Source organism: Peromyscus leucopus, unplaced genomic scaffold, assembly GCF_004664715.2.
Source record: "Peromyscus leucopus breed LL Stock unplaced genomic scaffold, UCI_PerLeu_2.1 scaffold_256, whole genome shotgun sequence".
Taxonomy (NCBI): domain Eukaryota; kingdom Metazoa; phylum Chordata; class Mammalia; order Rodentia; family Cricetidae; genus Peromyscus; species Peromyscus leucopus.
Window position 1 is genome coordinate 45620 of NW_023505130.1, and position 26773 is coordinate 72392.

At 51.9% G+C, this 26773-nt stretch overlaps 1 protein-coding gene across 1 annotated transcript in view; it reads right to left on the bottom strand.

Moving 5' to 3' along the window:
• LOC114694149 (zinc finger CCCH domain-containing protein 3-like) overlaps positions 1-26773 on the bottom strand; it is a gene marked incomplete at its 5' end in the record, with an annotated part of 48638 nt that overhangs the window by 9599 nt on the left and 12266 nt on the right. Inside the window, 5 exon segments of the mRNA XM_037201895.1 lie at positions 5548-5676; positions 8047-8111; positions 8198-8358; positions 8432-8474; positions 13951-14135. Coding sequence (XP_037057790.1) covers positions 5548-5676; positions 8047-8111; positions 8198-8358; positions 8432-8474; positions 13951-14135 — 583 coding nt within the window.

Here is a 26773-nt window from a genome sequence, read left to right on the forward strand (position 1 = left end):
TAAAGGAAACATTTTAAAAATCTTTCAATAGCAAAATCTATTATGGAATCACAGAATGTTTTATCCAACAAAAGAAAACATTTTTCAGGGCACCACAGCACCTCCTTTTTCCCTACCCGGTGATGTTTGTTGAGGTCTAATGTTCTCACATAACAATACAAAACTGGCATTGTGGTCCGACATGTTTTCAAGCACAGCTGGGGAAAGGCTGTAGTCTCCCCCCTGGGAAACACATAGATATGAAGTTTGAGTTTAGCCTTGGCTACATAGTGAGATTTTGTTACAAACAAACCAACAAACCAACCGCAGTTTAAAGCCTTTACATAAATGACAATGTAGCTGCTGCGTTTACAGGTATAAATGCAAGTGGTTTCCAACGGAAGGTCAGCAGCAAGCCACATGTTTTGGTAAGAAAACAGCAGCTAGGAAGAAGAAAGCTGGGTCTTGTTGCTTGCACTCTCCCATCCTGTAGAAAATACCCAAGACAGACAACTCTCGGAGTCACAAAACAGGTCCAAAGAGCCAGGCGTTGGTGGCACACACCTTTAATCCCAGCACTCGGGAGGCAGAGGCAGGCGGATCTCTGAGTTCAAGGCCAGCCTGATCTACAGAGTAAGTTCCTGGACAGCCAGGGCTACACAGGGAAACTCTGTCTTGAAAAACCCAAAACAAACAAACAAACAAACAGGCCATAAGAAACTGAAACAGCTGGGGATGAAATGTAGCTTAGTGTAGAGCATTTGCCTAGCATGGGTTTGAGTCCAAGCTGGGTGGGGACAGGAGCAGAGAAATACTGAAATTATACAGAGTATATTCTTAACTATGAGGAGATGAAATCAAGGTCAGAAAGACAACAAGAAACACTTCCAGATTCCTGGAAACTGAGCAGCACTTCTGGATTAGCCCTGGTCAGAAAGCAGCAGCAGGAGGGACAGGAGGAGGCCTGAGGGAGAGCACAGCACCACAGTGCTGGGCACACAGCTAAGCAAACATGCTCAGAAAAAGGGAAACCTCACGGTACTCTAAGCTCCCACTTCAGGAACCTAGAGGAAAGGGGCAAAATAAATGCCAAGCAAGCAGAAGCAAGTAATAAAAAGAACAGAAAACAATGAATCTGAAAAGGGAAAAACACCAATAGAGAAAGATCAACGAAACAGCTCTTCTGTGCAAAGAGCAATGGGATGATAGAACTTCTAGCCAAACACACTTTTGGAAAACTCACTCTCTATCCCAGAGCACTGAGTAAAAAGACCTCTCCAGAAACAGCCTCAGACCGCAGGCTCCACTGCGGAGTTCTACTACACCACTTAACAAAGAATTAGGCCTGAGTTTTTTCAACCGTTCATAACCGGAAAGAAGGACGTATTTCTAAACTTCTCCCGTAAGGTCAGCATTACCTTGAAACTACAACATCACACTTCATATGAAGCCTAAGGCTGCATCATGCTCAGTGGCGGAAAACAAGAGGAATGTCCACTTTTGCCACTTTATTCACACAGTAACAAAAGGCCTTCACATTGAAATGGGCAGTAACATTTTGTCTGTCTTCAGATGACAGATCTTGTTTCAAAAATGCCAAGACACCCCCATATAAAATTGTTATCAGCGTTAACAAAGGAGTTCACAACATGCGGTGGGGAGGATTCCCTGTTTATGGAAATGTGAAGTCGTCCAGTTACCATGGAACACAGTTTGGCAGCTTTACAAAAAGACAAATATAGGATTGACATATGATCCAGCAAGGAAGTAAAAGCAGATACTTGTATGCCAGTGTTCTAGCATCCTTCACAGCAGCCAAAAGGTGGCACTAAGCCATGTCTATTTACAGACATGCAGGGATGGACAGAATGCCTGCATGCATGTGATGGAATACTATGTGGCCATGAAAAGGAATGAAGTTCTTATATGTTGTGACATGAACCCGGAAAACACTATGCTGAGAAAAAGAACCGAGACACCAGACACAGAGGAACAAACACTGATTTTATCATGTGAAATGTCTAGACAAGGTTGCCGGGTTGGGGACAGGGAGGAAAGGACAGTTGCTGCTTAATGTACTTGCAGTATTTCAGTTTGGGGTGCTGAAAAAGCTTTGAAAATATTTCACAGTGTGGTAATTGCAGATTACTGTGACTATGTACTTACTTTTGAGACAGGTCTTGCTGTGTGTGACCCTAGCTGGCCTAGTACTCGGGGTGTAGACCAGACTGAGCATAACTTGCACTGATCCTACCTCTGCATCCCAAGTGCTGGGATTACAGGTGTGTGTCCTGGCTCAGTACCGTAAACTGAATTAAAGACAGAGCTGTTGCCTTAAGAATGGCCAGGATAAGGAGCACCGCTACTCGTGGTATGCCGCAGATCTGCTCCACAGCTCTGGGATTCACACTCAGGGCCTTCCTGATGGAAGGCAGGTGCTTTACCAAGGAGTCACATCCCAGCTCTGGATCACAACGTTTCTTTTTCATTTCATGCCATAATTAAAAAACCAAACCAAACAAACCAAACATGAGCAACGAGGACTTATTTCTATGGTGGGGTACTTGCCTAGTGTGCATGAAGCCCCAGGCTCGGTCCCGAGCACCAAAAAGGAACAAAAAATAATATACCAAAAGCTGTGACACTAAAACCTAGTGCGTTGTGAGTCTCAATGAATCCGTTACTTCCTCTAAAGCCTCCACATTCAGAGGGCAAGAGGACAGATTAGGGTTTCATTTGAGAAATACACTCACTACATAAAAGCACACTACGTAACGGCCTCACATGACAAGCAAATCAACAATAGAGTTCAGAGAGTACACGACAGTCTGCACAAGACGGTCATCACATGGCCCTTCTTACCATCACAGCCCCATGTGGGAGGCAGAGCCCTCATCCCTAGACAAAGAAGCATCCCTAGTGGTTAAGACCTGTAGGTCATGGCTACAAGTGGCAGGGCAGGCTGGACTGGAGTCTGACCCTTACCCACAACCACCTCAGCACAACTAAAGGAGCCAGCAATACCAAATATGGGAGCTCTCTGTGATCACGGATGAAGGTAGGCCCTTCAACAGACTCATAAATTATGGGGAATATAGAAGGGTTGCACCCCAAAATAAAGATTTGGGGTGATGAAGGGCAGCCCCTTTACAAGGCACAGGTAATGTGTGGCAATGGCAGGAAAACCAAAGATGCTATGGGAGGACTTGGGGCGCTTCAGTAGCCAAGAAGGTCAGGGGACGGATTAGTACAGTGCTGAAACCTGCAGCCAGGGGTCCTGGACAGGCCTCAGCACATGCAGGAGGTGACAGCAGGAGGCACTGGCTAGAGTGGAGAGCTGTGAGCAGGTTCAGCAGAGAGGGAGAAAAAGCTGGGACACATGCACACACACTCTCCACACACATGCACACACACACAAATGGATGGTGCCCAAAAGGCACACACATGCACACGCACCCCCCAAATGCACAGGTATACATATACAGAAGACAGACTCGCCAGCTCTGTGCCCTGGGGCACGTTACCCAGAATACTCATGATCTAGGAGATACACGCTGAGGCAAAGCTGGCATCGCATCCGTCAAGTGATCAAAGTGTGCCCTAGGTCACAAGCAGAAGTGGGAGGAAGTGACACAGTGACACACTGGCCACTTTCTACTCCAGCGTGAGGATACACCAGACCCTGACAGTGAGAGGCGTTCTACAAACAGTCCCTAGCTTGCCGTCACCAATCTGTCCTCAGGTCCAGGAGAGTCGGTCTGCCAGCTGGCAGAGGCTACCCCGAGTGGTAAGACCTGGAGCAGCCCCATGGCCCCCAGAAAGGAAGGAGCAGAGACTTACTCCCAGCCTAAATTATTCAAAAGGAAAGGGAACGCGCCTCTTTAAAGCCCTGGCTTTATGAAGCAAGGTTAACAGTTTCACTTGATTCAGTGGAATATTATAAACTCTCTAGGGCCCATTTGAGGACTTCTACTTCAGGCGCAAGGTGACGACTCAGCACTTTTTATATTATTTAGAGAATAAAATTAACCCTCACAGGCCAGGCAGGCTGCTACCTCCCCTCCCGCTGGATCCGGCCTGCTCAGCGCTTTCCCCCATATATAATTACAAGCTGCTATCCATCATGCGGCAGGGACGCAGCGCTGACACGCAGAAAGGACGCAGTAAGCACTTCCACTAATAGAAGCAGGACTTAAATATCGCTCTGATATCTTCATTTAAATTGGAATATTTTACAATAATCAGCTGCAGCCTCCATGGGGTCCTGCCCCTCACCTGGGCCAGCGCCTAGCAGTGCCCCTGCCAAGGCCTGCCAGTCCCCACCTCCCCGGAAGGACTTCCTTGCCAGGGATCAGTGCCTTCAAGGTGACCCAACAGCTCCTGTCAAGCTCACGCTGTCAGTAGCAATACAGAAGCATCAGTAGGCTCAAGGAAGTCACCACTGGTGTCCTCTGGAAGGAAGACTCGAGCCACTTTGGTGGGTGGACAGGATAAAAGACAGAAAGTATCGAAGCTCGGGCAGCTTTAGAGGGTTGTGCCCAGGTAGGATGGGGCACATACACTGCTTCTGGTGCCCCCGGGATGTGAAGCTCGGAAGGGTTCTTGGGACAGGGGCTGGCCTGGCACTGACATAACCCACACTGCCCGTTGGCCTTGATTTCACTCCACTGCCAAGGCTGGAAGTGAGGGTGGGGACCCACAGACAGGAAAGACAGCAAAGGCGCGTTCCATGGGCCCGAGTCGTGTGTCATGGCTTTTCACTAGATACCAGGGACTGAAGGGCCCTCTCCAAGAGTCCCTAGCCATGCTTAGGCCCACTTCAGGCACAGAACCCCAGTATGAGGAGCTCAGGTATGGGAGGCTTGGCGAAGAGGACTAGATCTCCAGGGCTCTCCTGCAGCTGTGCAGTTGGTAAGATCACGCTAGCTCAGCTAAGGGGAGTTTCTCCTAAAAGTCAACAGGTAGGACTGAGCTGCCTGGGCAACCAGACAGGTAGTCTTGGACATCTAGGAAGAGGCAGCAGGCTAGTTCCTCAGGGATATGGTGCCAGCCCTCCTACCCATTTCCCAACCCTAACTCCACACTGCGTACCTCCACTGGGATATGGGATGCAGCCCTAGGTCACCCTAACCAGCAGCCCTCCACTCCACCATAGGTGAGATGGAAGTGGGATATATATATATATATATATCCCCAGCATCTCAGGGAAGCAGGCGGCCACACAGCTCACACGGCTCCTTTGGTCCTGGAGAACTTCCAACCTCTGACATCTCTTTCCGTCACTACTGGCCTTCCCACAGCAGTCTCCCCGGGCTTCACTATCTCAGCTACTTTATCCCTTCCATATTGGGTAGGCTCTACTATAAACCCCTTGCTGCCCTTGTATGAGGTCCTGGGGTGCTAGCTGCCCTGCTGGACCCTGGGCAAGTATCTGCCATTTGAGCCATTTGCGAGATGGGCAGAATTACAGTGACCACCTCAAGGCTGTGCGAGACTACCGACGTCAATGCGGAGGAGTCCTGAAGACCGCTTACCAGCCTGTCCCGTGCCCGCCCGGGGCCCCCTCACCTTTGCACCCAGTGGGCAATAGCCTTTGAGGAAGTCACTGCAGACTTCAGCCTTGCGGGACACATACACGTGGCTGTAGGGACAGTTGTTGCTGCAGATCCCCTTCAGAAAGTAGGAGCACACAGGCATCTGTGGGAGGGGAGAAAGGTCAGGGTCCCAAAGTCTGTACCTTTGCACCACATCCACTTTACAAGTAAAAACACCAGGACTTGCAGGCCCGAGAGGGTCCCATGGCTGGACAATAGCCACTCAGATCCTTCCTCAAGACCCTCACCACGGTCCTCCTGGGGGAGGGAGAAATGGACACAAAGCTGGGTTGTAAATGGTGCACACCTTTAATCTCAACACTTGGGAGGCAGAGACAGGTGAATCTTGGTGAGTTCCAGCTTGGTTGGTCTACATAGTAAGCTCAAGACTAGCCAGGGCTGTGTGGAGAGATTCCAGGGGAAAAAACCAACAAAACCCAAACCAAACCAACCAAACAAACAAAAACCCCACAAAGAATGAACACACCAAGCCAGCCAGCAGCAGCCGGGGTCCAGGGAATCATCTTCCCACATCAAACCCCTGCTTCCCTTTTCTGTTCTAACCCTGCACAAATGAAGATATGGAGCGGGCAGTCTGCAGCAGTGGCTTTTCCTGGGTGTGCTCTTCCCTACCAGGAACACAGTACACAGGCTCCTGACCACCAACCCATGGCCTGGTATATCCCGGGAGCCTTGGGACATAGCTCTACTATCTAGGTGGGGCAGACTTGGAGCTGGACATCTAGGACACCAGGTCAGGCACTGGCCACATGGTAGCACCAAGGTCTAGCCCATCAGTAAATTGGGTCCTGGAGCAGAAAGTCTGGACCCACCCTGGCAGCTGTGAGTGGACAGGCCTGGGCAAGTGACTCAGCCCAGGAGCTAGATAAATACCCTGTTCCTTCTTAGTGGAGAGCTCCAACAGCCCTGATGACAGACAGCTAGCTACAACCGCTACTTGTTACCACGGTGTGGGCCTGGAGGGGACGATGGGCAACGGGACCTGGGTTGAGATCATACAAGGGAGAGGCTACCTCTGAATTTCTAGGCAACTTTGCTCCTTCCCCTTCCACGGGCCAATCATCAGCCCTTTCTGGACTGTTTGGAGAAAGGGCATTGTCACTGTCCTCACCCAGCACATCCTCCTCAGCCCCAGGAGGTCACTCATATCTCAAAATGCACATCTCAGCCTGCTGACACATGTCCCACACTTGGACTAGCAGTGGCTCTGAGGAGTACTTTCCTGACCCAAGGAATCCATGGCTTTAAAAAGTCACTTTTCTGGGCAAGGTGGAGAAGGGGAAGGCAGGAACCTGTCTGAGGAGGCCAAGGAGGAAGAGGCTGGGGCAGCAGCCCTGGAGTAGAGAGAGGAGGGGAAATCAAAGAAACAAAGGGTGATTTACTGAGCAAGAGTTTATTTTTAATTGTCTTTTAACTGCAGCCACAGAGGGGAGAGGGGCTGGGGGCCCTGTTTGGGCTGGCGGTGGTGAAGCTGGAGACAATTCCCTTAATGTGTTTTTGATATAGAGCCCAAATTAGCTCTAATAAAAAGGGTAATAAAGCCAACTCTTGCACCAAACAGAGCTCCTCCTGGCTGTCAGAGCGGGCCGTTACCAAGAGGAAACTGCGTTCTCATTTCAATTAACCTTGTTTGCACCCCGCCACGTCCACACAAAATAACAATAACATTAATTCAGGGCGCTGGTGCGGCCCACACATTAGACAGCTTGGAGTGCGCACGGGCTTTGGAGCTGGCGCTTAATGAACCTGAAACTCGACGTGAATTTCCAAATTGCTCACGACAGAGTTTCGAAGCTCGATTAGGGAGAAAAATGCTGATTCTCTCCAAGCTTCTCAAGGGGAAAAGCTGTCGGAGCAGCAGCAGGCCTCACCCACCCGCCTCCTCTGCACTGCGGCCTTGGCCCCAGGCCCTGCCTCACCCTCATGGCCGTCTTCTCAGAGGTCAGTGGGTCTAGGTGAGGGCCTGGCTGCCGTGCTCGCCATCCTTCCAGGCTGGGGCACACCTGGGCACTGCAATCTTAGCTGTGCTACCATGGCTTTTCTGACCACTACTCCACCCATGGCAGCCTTGGGACAGGAGACAGAGAAGACCCTGACCTCCTCATACTACAGCAGCATCTAGGAGCTTCCCTCCCTGTTCCTGTAGTGGAGGTGGGAAGCAGCCTGGCATCATTATAGGACCTGGGGCGATGGTGATGGGAGGAGGAGACTCTCACATGTGCTATGTTGGGACCCAGGTTGGTGCTTCTTCCAGCAGGAGGAAGAGGCAGCACAGCACGGCCGGGCCATGGGAGTGAAGGGTGAGCTGGAGGACTACCTGAGCTTGTGGACACTGCAGGCGGGAGCTGCTCACTTAAGACCAAGGGAAAACTATGCCGTACAATCTGTCTGGAGGCTGGATGGCACCCAGGAATGTCTGGAAGAGCAGGCCTGCTGACCACACAGTACTCACCTTCTCCTTGGACACATGCGAGAAAGGGCAGGACCCATCTGTCTTTTGCATGTGCCTCGGAAAATCTGCAGCATGGGATAGGGAGGTTTGGGGAGGGCTGGTGCCAGGCTTTGCCACTAACCCCCCAAGTTGTCAGTAAGGCTGGGCAGGCACCTGGTGCACACGGCCACCTTCTCAGGGTCATGGATGTAAGGGCAGCGCTCGCCACGGTTACACCTGCCAAAGCGGTTATAGTACATGCAGTACTCTCTTTTCTTCTCTTTCTTCTGCTTCGCCTGCCGGATGATGGCCAGGCTTCGCTGGACGGCCCGGCTGCACACAGAGAGAGGTTTGTGAGCCCAAGAGTGAGCAGGAGCCCCTACCTTCCCAGCCTCAAGGGACGCACCTGGCCAGGGAACGACTGCAGCTGGTGGCAGGGTCCGGTCGTCCTAAGGAGAAGGGACAGGTCACACTAGGCCACAGTCCAACTGTAACCCTTCCCTGCCCTTCCCTGGATGACTCACTGCAAACCATCCAGGCAAAGTCCCCTCAAACTTAGCTCAGGCACAGATGCTTCTTCCAGGAGCCCTTCCCTCTGGGACACAGCATCAAGAGCGGGACAGTGCTGGTCCTGTGTCTGGGTTATCCTGAGGTGGGCAGCCTTGGATCGAGCATGCCAGGTCAAGGCCTAGAAGAGCCTGCCAGCCCCGATGTCTCCAACCCAGCCAGGCTCCCTAAGATTGACTTGGTGTTTTCTGGTTCCCTACTGCTCCCCAGTTTTCTCTTAGTGCCCAGTTGGCTCATGGGGCAGGTCTTTGGCTGAGGTAGTGACTGGCCCATTGACATGTCTCTAGGCTCTGTCCCTGGCCTGGCTACCAAGGAGGCCATCATGCAAATGGCAAAGGGATGGCATCTAACTTTGTAGAGCCTGGGAAGGAAACAGAGGGGGCTACTCATACCAGGGTAGAGAAAATGGGCCTGTACAGGAGAGAGACGGCTTTCTTAGACTTAAAGGATTGTTAAAAAAGAAAGAGGAGGAGGAGGAATGGGGGAGATGGGAGGGGAGAAGAGGAAGAGAGCAAAGAGGGGAGGAGAGGAGGGAAAAGAGGGAGGGTGGGGGAGGATGCTGGAAGGAGAGGGGGCAGAGGGGGCGGGGGGGAGTAGGGAAGGAGGGGAAGAGAGGAGGAGGAAGGGGGAGGAAAAAGGAAGGATGAAGGGAGGAGGTGGGAAGGAGGAGGAGGAGGGAAGAGGAGGAAGGGAGGAGGAGTGTGGGGGAAATGAATGTGTTGGCACAGCTGGAAATACGACCTGCAGCTCTGCACAGTGCTGCAGACAGGGTGGAGCTTGTTACTTCAAAGTTGGAAGGCTCCCTCCCTCCCTTCATAGTCCTCAAACTCCCCAACGCCAAAATCCAGTTGCCTTTCTGAGGTGACCAATGTGGCAAGAAGACAACGGGATGGGAATGGGGTTCCCTGAGAGCCTCACGGCTTCCACGTGGAGGATGCCCAGGCTCACCACACAGCTCTGCCTGCCTTTTAAAGATAGAGAGCCAAGCCCAGGATTACACCAGGCAGGGCAGGGCCTGCTCAGGATGGCTTCCCCTGGTTCCTCAAATACACACATGACCCCTTCCCAGAGCAGATCCGATTTCCTACCGAGCAGCTGCTGAAATGAATACAGCAGTAAGAGGCACAAGTGTGACATCACTCAGAAGTTCTGAGGACCTGAGGTGATGACAAAGCCATCTAGGTTTTAAAAGGGGATGTTCTCAAGAGCCTGAACCCACACGACCAGCTCTATTATGATCGGAGAGCACCCGTGATCTGCTCCAGAGCAGCGCTCCTCCCTCCTTGCTCCAGACCCGCGGCAGCCCTTCATGTCTCACTGCTTGGAAACTCAGACCCTCTCCCCTGGGTACTCTGTAAGCTACTTGGCCCTGAGAGCCCCCACACCCTTTTAAAATCCTCCCTAGACAGGGGTGGATGGTATGTTGAACCTTGGTACCTTAGGGACTTTGGGCCCAAGGCAAGACCAGGCCTGCTAGGAAAACCCTGTCTGCTGCTAGCAAGTCCTGAGGAGTCTGTTAAACGAGCTGTGAGGGCAGACGTTACCCTCCTGGAGTTCTGGGGGCTCTCTGGTCAGAGGCTGCCCTACACTTAACCTCAGTGCCCTTGAGTTTAAAAAAGGGCATCCATGGGTCCCAGCGGGAAGCGGGACTCCACTGCCACAGCTACGCAGGCTTAGGCAGTTGGGGCATGAACGAGGCCTCAACGTAGGGACAGGAGCTGAGAGCCTAGGAAGGACTGCAGGGCCTGAGGAGAAGCGCTAAGGGAAAGGAAGGGTGGGGTAAGGGTCTCGGGGGGAGAAGCAAGGAAGAACTTAGGGTGGCTCTATTTCTAGCCGAGGACACCTGTCCTTAGGGTGGCAGTGGAGTACTGTCCAGGTGGCACAGACACACACTCACACCTGCCAGTCTTCGTAACCAGTGACGTGCAATGTGATAGTCTGTCAATGAGCACCGGTTCCCGGGCTGTCGCCCAGCCTGCTGGTGACACTGGCACCATCTGCTCCCAGCCAGAGACACGTGGGCATCACGTGCCACCTGTCAGGACCTGGTAGGGAGCAGCTTTCTCATCTTTCCACTTTCTGCTTTTAAAATCACATCAGCGTGGGGCTCACGTGGGAGTTTTGACAAGGATGGAAGGCACCTTCCAAATGCTTTGCAGTGTTAAAAATGCACATAAAGTAGCTGGCTTGAAAAGAAGCAACCAGAGGTGCAAAAAGCTCCAGCACACTCTGACCTGGGAGCAGAAGGTGCTGCTTCTGCTGTGCACTCCGGAGCACTTTCACTTCCTGGAGTTTCCCAAAATAAATACTGGCTCCGTCCAGCTCCACCCTTGCTCAGTGTCCTGTCTGTTCCCTGGTCCTCAAAGGGAGCTCATCTTTCGGAGAGGTCAAAGCCTCCTCAGCACTTGGCTTATCATTCTGGCAGAGCCCACCAGGCAAACAAGGGGCTGAGCTCAGGTATCTGTCCCCAGTTCCATTGCTGAGCTGTCTAGCTGCTCCAGGAGGCTGGAGCAAGGGCTTCCTAAAGCTCAGGTCTACTCAGCTGAGAGCCTGCCAGGTCCAGGCAGGGCACATTCAACAAAGGCACCTAGAGCTGCAATCTTGGAAAGAAAACCAAAATGGCAGAGGAAGTCACAGAGAGTAGTGTCTCCATGACCTGGCAGCTCTGCACCCTTAGAGTGCAGCTGACAAGGCTTCCCTGCATGCCCCTCTAATGTGACCTCCTGGTACCCAGGGTGGGAAGGCAGGGCACAAATCATTAGTCACAGGGGGCCAGTGTGGTGGTGCATGCCTTTAATCCCAGCACTCAGGAGCAGAGGCAGGTGGATCTCTGTGAGTTTGAACAGCCTGGTCTAACAGAGTGAGTCCAGGACAGCCAGATCTACATAACAGAAGGATCCTGTGTCAAAAAACAAACCAAAGAAAAAGCTGCAGAGACCTCCCGCCCAAGAACATATAGGTGGCTAGTCAGCAGCAGAGAACTACGGATCACACCTGCTTCACTTCGGCCAGGAGGCCCTCAAGAAGCCAGGGCTAGCCCTGTAGTCTGAGACTTCTGTCCCTCACTGAAGGGATCGTCAGGCTCTTTGCTTTCAGCAAGTCCAGCCAACCAAGGACACAGGTCCCAGGCAAAAGTTCAGGGCAAGGGTGAAGGAACTGGGCCATCTGAATAGCAAGTAGATTTGGGAGAGTGGGCTGAACTTCAGAAAGCCAAGAAAGCCATGGCTAATGCTGACTCCATCCTTGAGGGCCTGGGGGGTGGCCAGGAGAGGAGCTGGTGCCCCATCCCTCCTGTGAAGTCAAAGGTTGCTGACACTAGAGAAGGAAATTTATTTCTTTAATTATGACTAGTGTAAGTGGGCCAGTCAGCGGTAGTGCACTGTTGGGAGCAATCTACCTCCTCACTGTGGGGTGGGGTCATGTGGGGGGTGTCCAGGCAGCAGGTGCTATCCAGCTCACTGGTCATCTCCCCTGGCTCAGAGGGAAGGGTGTGGTCTTGCCAGCCTGTGTCTTTCAACACGCCCCCCATCCCTCCCAAGGAGAGAAAGGGCAAGCCCCAGAAAGGTCCTAGAGTGTGGCTGCCAAGGCTTAGGTAGATAGGTCAGGGACAGTGACAGTCCTGACTGCAGCAGATTGAAGCCTTGGCAAGAGCAAGGACAGAGGTAGAAGTAGTGGTAGAGAGGCCCCCTGGGAGGGAGTCCCACCCTGCTCTCATCATGTTTCCTTAGACAGCTGGCTAAATGGAAGACAGGCTCTAGGTGGCTGCTAGAGCACTGGGAAACAAGGCTGCAAGGACTTATGGGAGAAGAAATTCCTTCTAGTTGGGTCTATAGCCAAGAAAGGGGGGCAAAAGAGCCAGGCCCAGAGTAAGGGGGATAGACTGTTCATATCACGGTGATGTGGAAGCTCTGTGTGGGAGCCAGGAAGGCACTTGGTTCCTGACCACAGGAACAGACACAGCTTCCCGGTGAGAAGGACAGGGAAGCTGCCCAGCCCTCATCGTAGCTTAGAGCTCATCATCTCCCAGTGAAGGACTATGAGAGGCCAAGTCCAACACCACTGCCTGCCCTGGCAGAATTTACACCTCTCATCTCTACCTCTCCCAGATAAGAGGGATACAAGAAGCTCAGGTGGCTGGGTAGCCCCATGCCCTAGGTCCATCCACCAAACACAGTGTATACCAGGACTCAGCACAAGACGGCTAGTCCTTGTACCTGAGGACAGGACCATGTGGCAGTCACTAGGTAATGGTGGTCAATGAAGGAGATGAGAGGTTTATTTCCAAGGCCAAGGTTCAGTCCTAATCCCAAGCCTTGGCTTAGGAAGCCTGGAGTATGCGACAGTGTTTGGAATATGAGACAGAGCAAAAGCACAGGAGCAGGGAGACTACAGTGGGTACTGATGGGATGTGGAGACCCAAGGACATGGAAGAGTCAGGGCAGGAGCCCAGGCTATTCCCACAGTTCTTAAATGAGCTTACCAGGCTTTCCCACCCTAAAGGAATAAATGTCAGGAGCTGTGTTCCCTGTGCATCTTGTCCAGAGAACAGCACCTGATGCTCCGAACCTGAGGCACGGCTCTCAAGCACAGCCTGGCAGGGACACAGGAGATCTGGCTGCCCCAAATGAGATAGTCCCTGTATCTTCGTGAACCCAGGAATGCCCTTGGCACTGCCTTCTCCCGGGTTGATTTCTTCTCCTTCCAGCCCCTCTGGTGAGTGAATAGGGCTGCTGGGCACAGCTGGGCACACAGCTGGGCACAGCTCTGAATTCCACAGCAACCCATAATCTTGCCGTGCTTTTTGATGGGCGAAGAAGAGGATAAGATTGGACTGAAACCAAAATACTTTTCTAGTTAATTGTACAATAAGCAGATCCAAAGCATTTCCTTCTCCTCAGCCTGTCCCCAGGCTGCAGGGCTTGCAGCAGTGGTGATGTCTGCCTCCAGAGACGGTTGGCGAGGCATCACCAATGTGATTAGGGGTGCCGTGGCCCCAGGTGTTCGCTCAGCCAGGCATGTTTACCATACCTGGCTCATCCTTTGTCCAAGAGCAAAACACAGGTGCTCCTGTACGGTCTCCCACAGAAAATCTGGCTGCTCAGTCAAGCAAGAGGCCAGCGCCACTCAGACTCCCAGGGGACACTGCCCCCACTCTGGCTACCCCTTCAGTTTCCCAAGGGATAGCTGCTGAAGCCCTGTGCCCATCCAGTTCTCTGGGGGCACTCACTCTCTCAGCTCCCTGAGTTCCAGGACCCTGGCCTTGTCCCTTATATGGCTCTGCCCACAGCTGAGCCCAGAGAAAGTGAGACCCACTGACACTCGGTGCTCACCCACATATTCTCCAGCACTGCATCTCACCTGTGCGAAGGGGGGCCCTGCTGCCATCACTGGGCCGGCTGGAGGTCTTGGAGAGCTTGTTGGCAGACACCTTGTAGAGAACCCCTCCTATACAGCGGTAGCCTTTGTTGCGCCACCGAGGGGAACCAGATGGGGCTTTCCCGCCTCCAGTGATGGCTGGACGCAGGCGGTTCAGCACCATGGACCTACAGAGACAACAAACTCTTTATTAGACATGGCCCAGAAAGCTTAGATTTGGTGTCAGTGCTAAACCCAAGCTAAAGCACTTGCTGTATGGGATACATTACAGTTGGGGTTGTTGGGTGTCTCTGGTCCAGCTGCCAGGAGACCTCTGTCCCCTTACCTCTCATAGACACACTTCTGTAGCAACAGCCAAGGACTTCTGACACACTGGTTAGAAATCCATGAGCTCCAATGGGCCACAGAGAGGACTGGCCTCCAACACACACCTGTCCTTGCAGAGTGTCTCCAAGCCTGGGCGCTGACTATCTCCATGCTGGGGATGTTCCCTGGATCACTGTATTTCGAAAAGCAGTGCAGGGCCCTGGCACCTTGGCACCAGTATATGACACCCACTTGGGTTTCTGCCAAGGATGGTAGAAACTATGCCCCAGGACAAAAGCTGTCATAGGATCAACATGGACTACTGCTCATGGCACCCTCTCTTTGTCCACTGCTCAGAGAGGCCTGCACTGAGAATGTAGGAGGGTGGTCTCAACCTCACCATGCCCCCTGTATGGGGTAGAAATTACTGTTCAAGAGGTAAAGGGGCAGCTGTAGGGTTGGTGACTTGGAGTACAGACCCAAGTTAGGTCAGTCTTGGACCTCAGAGACCACCTTACTGCTCCCCACCCTTTCAAGCTTTCAGGTCTACCAGACACCCCAGGACCCCTGGAGGCTCAAGCACCATACAAGCTGAGAAAGGGCCTTGATGTGACTGCCCTTGCCTAGCTGTATGTGAGCAGACTGTCCTCAGGGAGGGAACTTGGTGCTCCAGCAGCCAGGTGAGCCCAGAGGGCTCAGTATGCAGCCAATCTTCATGATACATTTTGGTGGTATGTAATGTTTATGTAAATCAGACACTACTTATCACATGATCACAGCCTGCATGCACTGCCCTCTAGTGGCAAAGTAAGCAATGGGCACCAGGTATGTAGCAATAGAGTACACAGAGGCCTTCAGAACAGCAGTCCTCACTCCCCAGAGGACAGCTAAAATGGAAGGTATGCGCAACATATCCAGCCTGGTACAGGGCTGTGACCCTTCTCTTCCAGACCCCACTGGCGCCCATGGCCCTGTAGCCTATCCAGGTTTAGCTCGTGAGGGAAGCAAGGTCCGAAGTCTCTCAGGATCCCACAGCTGTAACAGACTCTTCTCAGCCAACTAGGGCCGAGGAGGTATCCCGAGAGCTGAACTGCAGAATAACAGCCAGAGGAGGTCTGCTTGCTTGCTTGCCTTGCCAAGACACCTGCAGCACTGCCTGTAACCCAGGGGGAGCCACCCAAAAAGAAAAGCACCAGGGGAAGGCAGCCATGCACTTGGGCTCAGCTACCATTCTACCACCCAGCACCAGAGCCCCTTTGAGCCTTGGTCTCTCCACTTGCAAGTTGGGATAACTCTTGCCAGCCAGTGCCTCGGAGGGCTCATTAGTGAGATAATGTGAGCAAAGCGAGCCGCCGTCAGGGGACCAAAGCTGCGGTGTAAGTATAAACACAGTGGTGGGAGGCCACAGAAGGCACTTAACCCAGTTTCTCTTAATTAAAATTCAAGTTCACAACCACCAATCTTGGAGGGAAAGAGTCCTGCCAAGAAGCCAGGCTGCAGGGATCGGTCTGCCTGGCCACTCACTGCCCTACGCATCACACACTTCATTAGCCAGCCCTCTGCTGGGCACTATCTGGGTTAGAGACGGAATCCTACGAGAGAGACTGTGACCTCCAGATCTAGTCTATCAGACTTTGTACCCTTGGCTTTCACTGGGTATGAGGAAAGGCCCAACCAAGAGAGATCTACTGTCAACCCTGTCAGTTAGAAGCTCAATGGTATGTCCTGACCTCTACTGAGAGCTATGCCACTTCACACGGGATGTTCAACTTAATTCCAAATCCTCAGTTAAAATAAACTGGTACTAGAGCAGTAGCTGCTGGAGTTTGTTCAACATGAGACTGGCTGGTTCCTTACTATCCATAGGGAAGACATCCCTGCAACCACCAGCCCGGGGCTAGAGTAGCATTCTGAGCAAGAGGGGACTGGAGAGTACCATTCTGCAGCAGTGACCTCTTACCCAGCTTCTGGCCACCCTACAACTGAAGCCAGAAGTCAGCTCTGGTCTTTACCAGAAGACCTGATGAGCTCCTGATGAGATCCATGCAGGCTCTCTTTTCATGATATTTCTCCCAAGCACTCCATCTCTACACAGTGTATAGCTATGCTATGCTATACAATGTGAGCAAATACACAGCCACCAGAAATATGATGGTCAGAAGACAAGCACACTCATCTCAACTACAATCTGCCCAGCCCTGTGAGAACACACCTGATGCTTTTCCTCAGAGGCATCTTAGGAGCTGTGTAATGCACAGTGAGCTTTGAATGTGATTCCCATTTACTCCTCCCTAGATGTAGCCACAGAAAGGAGCCACAGGTTAAAACCGTGTGAGGCAGCCACAGACCTATCCAGGCCCAGCCAGAACTGTGGACTTCCTTTATTCTTCAAGCACTTGCCCAAGAAGGAGGCCTGCAGCCCCTCCCTTATACATCAGGGAGTCTCAAGGGGACCGTCAAGGGCCTGCCTCAAGGAACCAGGAGACAGGAGAAAGCATGGGGTTCAGGCTAGACTAGGATGCCTCAGCCCAGACCTGGTTCTCATGGCCTTCACCCTCAAATGAACAAGCCAATTTTCGTGACTGGTCTTCAGAGCTGAAAGGCTCATCTGTGGTTACAATTCTTCCCAAGATAGTATGAGTTATTCCACATGTTTGTTTGTTTTATTTTGCTTTGCTTTTTGAGACAAGGTCTCACTATAGGCCAAGATCACTTCAAACAAGAGACATTGTTGCCTTGACCTCTTGAGTGCTGATTACACCATACCTGTCTTGACATGTTTCAATTCTTATGGATGATCAGGAAATAGCCATTTGTCCTTTCTCTTTCTTCCTTCAAAACCTGCTCATTAGATGGTGGTAACAACTGTGGGCCATCTGTGGAGCTACTTGGCAGATGCAGGACAGCAGCCCCCCTGTTCTTATCCTGACTGCGTGTGCAAAGGGCTGTGGATCCAGGGCCTGCAGAATGGGGACAGGTGCTACCTGCTGCTTTGCTCAACCGAGAGCCTGGGAGCCTTGTGTGGAAAATCTACATTTGGGTGTTGCTAGAGATGAGACCTCAAGGGGATCTGGCTGGACCCCGGGGCTTAACCAGGTCAAGGCAAAGGCCTTTCCCTCACCCACCCCCACCCACCCCCGCCAGCTCACTGGCTCTGGAAGCCGTAGCAGAGGCGCCAGGTGGCCTTGTAGCTTTTTACTGCCATGGGTGTCACAGCACTCCAGTAAATTGTTACCCTAATGGAGAGGACAGCCTTTGGAAACGAACTGTACAGAGAAGAGGGATAAAATTAATGAGATAATAGCAGGGCCAAGGACCCTGCAAGCGCCTGCCCTCACGGCACGGCTCTGTAATTCCTTTTCTGCAACGGGAGCCGCAGATCTAAAGGCTTCTCCCATCCGTCCGCAGGCCCATGCGCCAGGAAATTTCATTAACGCTGGAAAATAGGAAAGGTATTAAGCGTGGATAATGAAGGCCAGGGAGGGAACAGTGCCTTAAGATAGTCTTCTTTCTCGCCTTTGTAATGGGAGGCATGAACTTTCCCTTCAAATCCATTTCTAATCCATTTGAAATACTACAGCAAATTATCTTTCCTTCAGCCCGAAAGCGGCCAGCCAATTTACTCCGAATAGAAGTGACAATGCCCCAGGATTTATCACCATAACCTTGACTACACCAGGGTGAGGCTGGGCCTCCCCTCTTCCCCTTGGGGGGGTACAAAGGATGGGGCAGGGGGAGATAACATTTTAAATGAAAAGCAGTGATAATGGGGAGAAAGACACACACCTCAAAAGTAGTTTTTTTTCTTTCTTTCTTTTTTTTTAAGAAAAAAAAAAAAAGAAATGCTGTGTCTACTTCCTTATGAGCACTAGAAACTTCCATGCCAGAAGCTGTCTGGGATGGCAGAAAGGCAGTGATGGGTTGAAGGTAGTTGGATGGCTAAGCCTGCTCCTTCCCTAGCTTTACGGGGTCTGGACATACAGAATGTTCCAACACTTTTGTCACCAGCCACAGCCTCCGACTCGGGGGACAGGCATCTGGCAGACAGCTAGTCCTAACAATTGCCCACCTGCCCCTCTGTGGGCACAGTCCTCCAGGCAGCCTGGCCTCTGCAACCCAGATTCTGGGTGCCATTCTCTGGGCTCTAATGTCCTCATGCATGGGACCCTGACATGCAACCCCCTCTCTTAGAGACCAGTGTGACCAGTACAGACCCAGCACAGGTGGAAAGGGAGCAGGGACCCTGGAAGAGTCTGGGCAGGGCACAGTCAGGAGGCATGCAAGGCCCAGGCCACAGCCCAGTAATTCTAAACTTGGAAGCCACACATACCAGGTCCAATGGCATCTTGAACAACAGATACTGAGATCAGAGCTGGGTTTCTACAAAGACTGCTGATGAGGGAAAAGAGTTACCCGGGCAGCTGGGGCAAGGAGGTGGGACGTGAAGTTCATTTCCTTTCAGCACACCAGACAGCACAGCTAGTTTATGGGCACACTGAAGTGAAGACAGTGAGTCCTACCCAGAACCCTCCTGTACCTCCCAGCTCAGCCCTGGCTGCTATCCATCGCACTCCAGCCTTGCCTGTTACAAACGAACAGGTGGCTGGGAGATGCCTCCATCTGCAGGCACTGGACATGCAGAGTTTAGTCTCCAGTACACATGTCAAAAGCCAGTGCAGAGGTGTATACTTGTAATCCCAGTACTACTGATAGAAGCAGATCCCCGGGCTCACTGGCCACCCAGCTTAGCTGATTTGGTGAGCTCCAGACCAGTGAGAGCTCTTGTCTCAAAAAGCAAGGTGGGCCGGGCAGTGGTAGAGCATGCCTTTAATCTCAGCACTCAGGAGGTGGAGGCAGGCAGATCTCTGTGAGTTCGAGGCCAGCCTGGTCTACAGAGAGAGTTCTAGGACAGCCAGGGCTACACAGAGAAACCCTGTCTAGAAAAACCAAAAAATAAAAATTTAAAAAAAAGCAAGGATGGTTCCTGAGGAATGAATGACGACACCTAAGGTTGGCCTCTGGCTTCCATGTATATGTGCGTATGTGTACACACAACATTCACATGAACATACCTCTTCCCAACAAGAACAAACAAAAAGTCCACATTGTCCCCCTCCCTTCATTGCCAAAGTCCGAGTAACACTTGTTTATACTTGCTTTCTATACTTACCTCCTACCCCATACCTACCCTCTTCCTACCTCCTATCTGTCTACCTCCATTCCCAGAACCTTCTGCCTCCCAGACCTCTCAGAAACTAAGGCCTTGCTACCTTTCCGCCAACCCCAGGCCTCATCCATTTGTCCTCTGACATCCTGGAGTTCAGCCTGGCTTCTACTGGTTCAGGCTGAGGATCCCTTCACCTGCTCTTTTCTGTCCATTTGTTTGAAACGACACAGCTGATAAAGTTCCCCCAATTTCCTCATCCCATGTATTTCACAAGAGGTCCACAGGGCTGAGCTCTTGCGTCCTTTCTGGTTATGGCCCCCATGTTCAAACCTTCCCTCTCTCTAGTCTAGAATTCCAGTTACCCTAGAAAGCTGCAGAGCCTTCAAAGTATTGTGTCCCTCCCCCCTGAAACTGGGAAAGGAACAAACTTGCACATGATGTCCCTCTGCCTGAAGACATGATTGGATCTGGGTCCAAGCTCAGGCATTATGTCCTTGGGGAAGCCTTCCTCAATATCCAGTGAAGGTGAGATGCTCCCAGCCTAGGAATGGATCCTACCTAGCCATGTATCTGTCACCCAGGACTCCCAGAGGACAAGGCCCATGCTGCGTGGAATGTAGGCAGCTCTGGAAACCTGTACTAACGGGCACACGGCAGATATGGGTGCAGAGGTGTGGGTTCCAGGACCTCTCAGGGAGGGCAGGGCGAGGTGGAGAAAGCTCTGGTCAGTTTCAGGCAGGGAAAGTGGAGACAGAACCAGGAAGACTTGCTGTCGAGGCACCGAGATCTGACAACAAGGTAGCCATCTGTACATCCAAGGCTGAGCACCACGGAAACAACGGTACAGAAAGAAGAGGAGGGTCAGGGGACACGAGGGCAAGTAGCAGCATGCGGGGCCAAGCTGCCCAAGCTGGAGGTGATGGAACGGGAGTTGGGCAGGCTGGCTGGGGAGCAGAGAAAACAACCAGGGAAGCATTTTTCAGGAAATGGAGCACGGTTTTTGAAGCTTGGAGCTGAGCGACCGAGAGTGTGCGCAGTCAGCAGAAGAGGCAGCTTGCACGGCGAATCCCCAAGTAGGTCAGGCGGAGCCGCCGTGACAGGCACTAAACTGCTTAGCAGGGCTTTCCACCACAACCAACCCCCCCCCCAGCCATTCAGCTCAGGGAGTGAGCTAGTACGTGTGCCTGTGTGTGTGTGCAAGTACACGAGCATGCGTGTGGGTACCAAGCAGTACAACACACTCCTTTCCCCAGTGCTAGTCCTACCTAATGGTTTCGGTACCGGCCCAGCTCGGGCAGGGCAGCACGTGAACTGCCCTGGAAGAGAGAAGCCTCACTCAAGGGGCTTATCTCAAGGACCTGGTCAACCCAGCATCTCAGGTTCCCAGGAAGACAGTCCTGGGGAGAAGACTACCAGGGCCATGAGGGACAAGCAGAGCAGAGGCATGAGGTTGGGGGGATCCGGGCACCAGGCACAAAGGAAAAGGGCAATCTTGCCCTGGAGGGCCACAGTAAAGGTAAAGACACACACGGAGAAGGCTGACCGTGTAAACTGCACCAAAGGAAAGAAAGAGGTCAGTTTGGGGCAGTTAAGGCCGTGGTTAGGCAGGGGGTGCAAGTGGGTGGCTGTTGGTGAAGGAGGTGGGACAAAGTTGGCTAATTAGGGCCTGAGGCTGACCCCTGATCAGGGCTCCAGGAAGAGCTCTGCTATGTCGCCCAAGGACTCTACTGGGCATCACTCCTCGGGGGATCCTGCTCCACCCTTTCTCTCACATTAATGAGCAACAGTGATTCGGGGCACCCTTTGCCAGCCCAGCCCAGCGGCGGTGGGTAAAGCTAATTGCACTGCCTCCGTTACAAATGCCGCTGCCCTATTACGAGGGGCTGGGCGATTTTATGTACTTTATGTGCTCACGTCTATTCAATTGGTATTTCGATCAATGGATACATTACAAGCTTTCCCTTTAAGAGCCTAATAAACAACAAGATGGAAAGTAAAATTCTCCATAAAATGACACTTTTAAAAATCCATTTCAGCTGAAGCTATTGGTGTTTTGTATGTTAGCTGCAAAAAACAGGTATTGCTGGGCCTTAATGGCCCTACTCAGAGTGCAGAGTTCAGCAACATGGGTAAAGAGGCTGGGGCCCAGTGGCCAGCACAATTATCCTTGGTGTAACGGCTGGAATGTACCACAGGCAGTGCCCTCAGTCTCTGCAACTGGGCACCAGTTTTCCCATATTGTCAGCCAAGGACCCACTCAATACCAATGTGTCAGCTGCTGAGGGGCATAGTTAGGACCTCAGGTATCCATAGGTCACACTTTCTAAGCAGACCCAGAACGACACTTCCACCAAGCCATGGGAAAAGCCCTCAAGACTGTGTAGGGAATTCAGCTGGCTCCCTGTATGAGGAAAGCCTTGCTATGAAGTGGCCTCTATACCAACACCAGGGAAAGACCACAAGGCTCAACAATAATAACTCACTAGAGTTAGAGGGATGAACAGGTAAATGTGTATGAGAATCAAAATCCTTCAAGATGTTAGCAAAAACCAAGTGGAATAATACATATGGAAGAAAAAGTAGCAAGAACTCAGAAGACTTCACAGCGGGTGTATCTGGCCCACATGTGGAGGCAGTGGCACTCCGTTAACATGGAGAACGGGCAACACACACACAGCAAGGCAGGGCCTTCCTGACTGTGCAAGAAACAAAGCGTAAGAAGAAAGTGCAATCTCGTCACTTTGGGATGGCTGTTGGGAAGGCTACAAAAGCACTCCCTAAAGTTCTCCTGGAAGAACAAGTGTGAAGGAACAATTCCAACGGTCTACCCATCCACTGGTAAAAAGCGGAGCGGCCAGAACAGCCTAGTGTTTCAGGGTCTGAGTGAGGCTGATACCCATGGGCTTGGTGAGTTAAGGGAGCTCCTTATCTCCTCTGAGAGGTAACTCAGCCCAAGAAGGATCATAGACTCAGAGGTGACTTCCAAGTTGCTGGGAGAAAATAGGACCTTGGGTAGGCAAATTTTTCTTAAAGAACACTATTCATAAAAGAAAGAATGATAGCCGGGCAGTGGTGGCCCATGCCTTTAATCCCAGCACTGGGAAGGCAAAGGCAGGCGGATCTCTGTGAAAAAGAAACAAAAGAATGATAAATCAGAGCATTAAAAAGCATGCCCTTAGACTGCTGGTGTAGCTCAGTAGTAGAGAACTTGTCTAGCATGTACAAGAACCTGGCTTCAGCAGCAGCAGCAGCAATACAAAAAGCAAGCCCTAGAATGCAAGAAGACATCCAGGGGAAGAATATATCCATAATGTACACAGCACTTCAGCAAATCAATAAAAAGGCAAACACAGGCAAAAGACTTGAAGAACTCGATGAAAAAGTACAACCACAGAATGCTAAGTATGGAAGACACTCAGCAACATTAACTTGTCAGGATAAAGTGCAAGGGCTGGGGAGATGGCTTAGCAAGTTAAGGCTGAGCTGCCAATCCTAACAACCTGAGTTCAATCCCTGGGACTGAACTCAGAAGAAGGAGAACACACACCACCACAAATTGTCATCTGACCCCCGTTTGTACACACGTGTGTACACACACACACACACACACACACACCCTCAGTGAGATGCTACCATACACCAGCATCATGGCTCCCGTGGACTGAAGCTGAACATGGAGGACCCCACTTTGCAGTAAGAGACAGGGACTGCAACATTGACGCTGTAACTGCCAGCAGCTGGGCCAACAGCGTGGGAAGCCAGGCAGCTGTCTTATTTACCAATCCTCTCATCCATCCCAAGGCTGAACTCCACAAACATCCAAGTTCTGTCACCTCAAGACATGTCCGACAAGGCTGAGAGCAGCTTCGTGGGCAGATGACAAGGCAAAAAGTAACCAAGACACTCGTTAACAGCAGAATGACAAGTCATGAGAGAAAGCTACCGCGACCCACAGCACCCTGTGCAGCCTGAGGCTCTGCGGTAAGGCGCCCGACTCAGGCTGCCCACAGAAAGCTTGGTGCTTCAACAACAGAAACATGTTTCCTCATGAGGCTGAGATCCAGACCCAGGTGCCACTGACTGGTCCCGGGGAGGCTTCCCTCCGTGGCTCTGGATGGCGCCTTCCCGCTGTTCTCACCCAGCTCTTCTCCAGGCGTGCACCTGTGTCTCCCCCTTTCTTATACGGCGCCAGTCAGACTGGATTAGAGCTGAACATGTATGACCCCAGTTACTTCACTCACTCCCAGAGACCTCTTCTCCAATAAGGTTACATGAGCATCAGAGCTTTTCCTTATGAATTCCAACGGGACACAATCCAATCCACAGCAAGAGGCAAAGAGAAGGAACTCTCTAGAGCCTGCTGTACATTTCTATTACAGGAAAACCTCAGGACAGAGCCTTGGAGATCAGACTGTTGTAGGTTAAGAGGCAGAGTCTCAGAGAAGGCTCGCCTACAGAAACAGATGCACGGAGTCTTAAGAGGAGAGAAACTTCACAGCATAGAAAAATAGACCTTCTGGCAAAGGACCTTCGACAGAAAAGCAAAACCGAAGCTGGGTAAATGACAAAGGTGACACTGTGAACACCCAAAGGGTCCTATGAATCCACGAGAAACAGGCAAGCCAGAGGCAAGTGACTAATAACAATGGTGAGTTAAAGCACTAAACCAAAACTCAAGAGTCCACATTTCTAATGACAGTGGCCACCCAAAGACAGGGCAGAGCAGCACACAACTTCTTCTGCAGACATGTCCACCCGGGTCTCTCAAAACTACGAACAGCCCCCCACCAGACCCACACAACAGCCCAGCCAGTGGCAGATGTCCTAGCAGAGCCCTGTCGTCATCTGAGGGCCCCTGGGAAGACCACAGGAACAACAAGGAAGGATGGTGACCCTCAGGCCAGCTGTCCAACCAGCAACGGGGCGGTGCCTCCTTTGAGGAGGGGCAGCACGGGGTCTGGAGTCAGGTGCTTTGCAGACTCAATCCTGCGCTGTCACTCCTAATGACACCCAGGGCTCTTCCAGCTCCTCGTGGCACTGCTGGCCCACTCTGCCAGGGTTCCCTAGACCTGGGACAAACAAGAGCCAGGGGGAAGGAAGGGCTAGGATAACCTCCCTACAGCTGAGACCCTGGAGACCCCTAGGTCAGGACATGTCAGAGCTGTCCCTCCAGCTTCAGCTCAGGCTCCTGCTCAGGTTCCGTGGTTAAGCCCTTACCCCGCCCAGGCCCGACCTCCCTGACCCAAACACTCAGGGGAGGAGGGACCATAATTTACGCTTCCCACCTATGCTTTATGGCTTTCTTAATTCAGCTCCTGCTACTATTAATGTAGTTAATGCTGAGATTATATCTATTTTCTGGCGTCAGGCAGAGATTTATTCAAGCCATTTTTCCGGTGGAGGCTCCCACGCTGTTAAATCAAGCACCTTGCCAATTAAGTGCTGACTTGGGAAGTGGGCGCAATCTTAACAGACATCCCACTGCAAATTACACAAGGGACTACAGCTCTGGGGAGGGGCAGGCAGCCGCAGGCACCCTGCTGACTTGAGAAAGCCCTCAAGAGCCTGGCGTGGTGTTGGCAGTGGCTCAGCGGGAGCTGGGTCCCAACCTGCCCACCCACCTGTAGACTGACCAGGGTACCTGAGCCTGCTCCTGAGAAAAGGAGGTCTCGCAAACTTCAATCTATACACCAGGTCAACTGTCACCAGCAAAGCACACTGCAAGCCTCCACGAGCCTCAGCTGCCCAGGCAGCATGCGAAACACTGAGACTTCGAACAGCCACAGCAAATGCCAGGTAGAGAAGGGGGGGTGGAGGGCAGAAACCAAAGGACCCAGGCATTATAAGGGGGCAAATGGAGATGAGAGGCTGGGAGGCAGGTGTAAGAGATGGGACAAAAGAGGGGCCTCACCCTGACCTGAGAGCCCATGCCCCCTGGGGACACTCTGACACCCATGAAAGTGTCATTTCCTCCTGAAAGTACTGTAACAAGATGCCAGCCCTGGCCACCCTCCTACCCAACATGACACAGTGGGGGCATGGGGTGAGCCCACTTGGATCCTAAGTGAGCACTTGGCAGGGAGCCCAAGAAATAGCATGATCCCTTCAGATAGCAGCTACCATGGGAGGGAATCTATCGCTAAAAATGCCATGTTTCTCAGGGTCTAAGGCAAGGCCATCACTACACACCATCCCAACACCAGGCCCAGCCCTGAGAGCTGAAGCACGTTTTGAGGTAAGATCAGCTAGAGGATTGATATATAGGAAGTTAGACATGATATTGATTATTTGAATGACACTTTACTACCACCTCTAAAACCAGGCTAAAAGAGGTATTTAAAACAGCATTTCAGGATGTAAGGCACCAGGTAGCACGGAGTGACAGAGATACTTTGTTTCTCCCCGTCACAGTAGCATCTCCACTTCTCTCTGCTGTGAATGGCCAGGACTGCCCATGCCTGCCCCTCACCCATGGGGCTCAGGCACCAACTGCCACTGCACATGGGACAGCACAAATGCCCTCTAAGCTGAAGGAAAAGCTTACGGGCTTTCTGAATGTTCCTTCTTACCACCATCCTCACCCAAACGGAAAGGATGTGCCTTCCAGCTCTGTCATTAAATACTTCATGGTGTGGTCTGTGGTTATGTTGGGGCAGAGTCTCCCTGAGGCCCTCCTGGGCCCTGTCCCTCGGGATTCACCCACAATAGGAAGAGAGACAACCCTCCATCTACAAACCAGAATGGTAAGGTCATACCTGTCTGACTGTGACCTTCTTCACTACAGGCCTATCACACTAGACAGAACGTCAGTCACACAAGCCAACAAGAAGCCTCCAATCAGATTCTGCAACATGGGACTCAGGAACAGGAGCAACACCCAGTGCCTTGGAAGCCAGCCTTGATCTGGGGTCCACAAATTCCTCAGTAGGTACAAACAAGAGCCCATTACCCCCAAGTCCCAGCCTTCTGCCAACAGCCTAGCCCAAGAAGGCTGTCCGTGTGCAATAGAGCTGTGGTAGACTAGTCCATTGGAGGAAAAGCATTGAGCTGCAAGGTTTCTCCAGAAGCTTGAGTCCAGGGCAGATTGGAGGAGGGTCAGGGTGCCCACCTGAGCTATCCCTCAGGCCTGTACTCAAGGCAGCAGCATCTGGGGCTACAGAATCCACGCACAGCAATTACTCCTCTGCTGGGAAGGCCTCGGCCTCCTTGTGCCTGGCAGCATCTTCTGGAGAACGTCTCCCAGTTATGCATAGAGCCTCAGGGTCAAGCACAGTTCCACACAAACAAGGAGGCAAGAGTGAAGGCAGAAAGTGTACATCACAGAGGGACAAG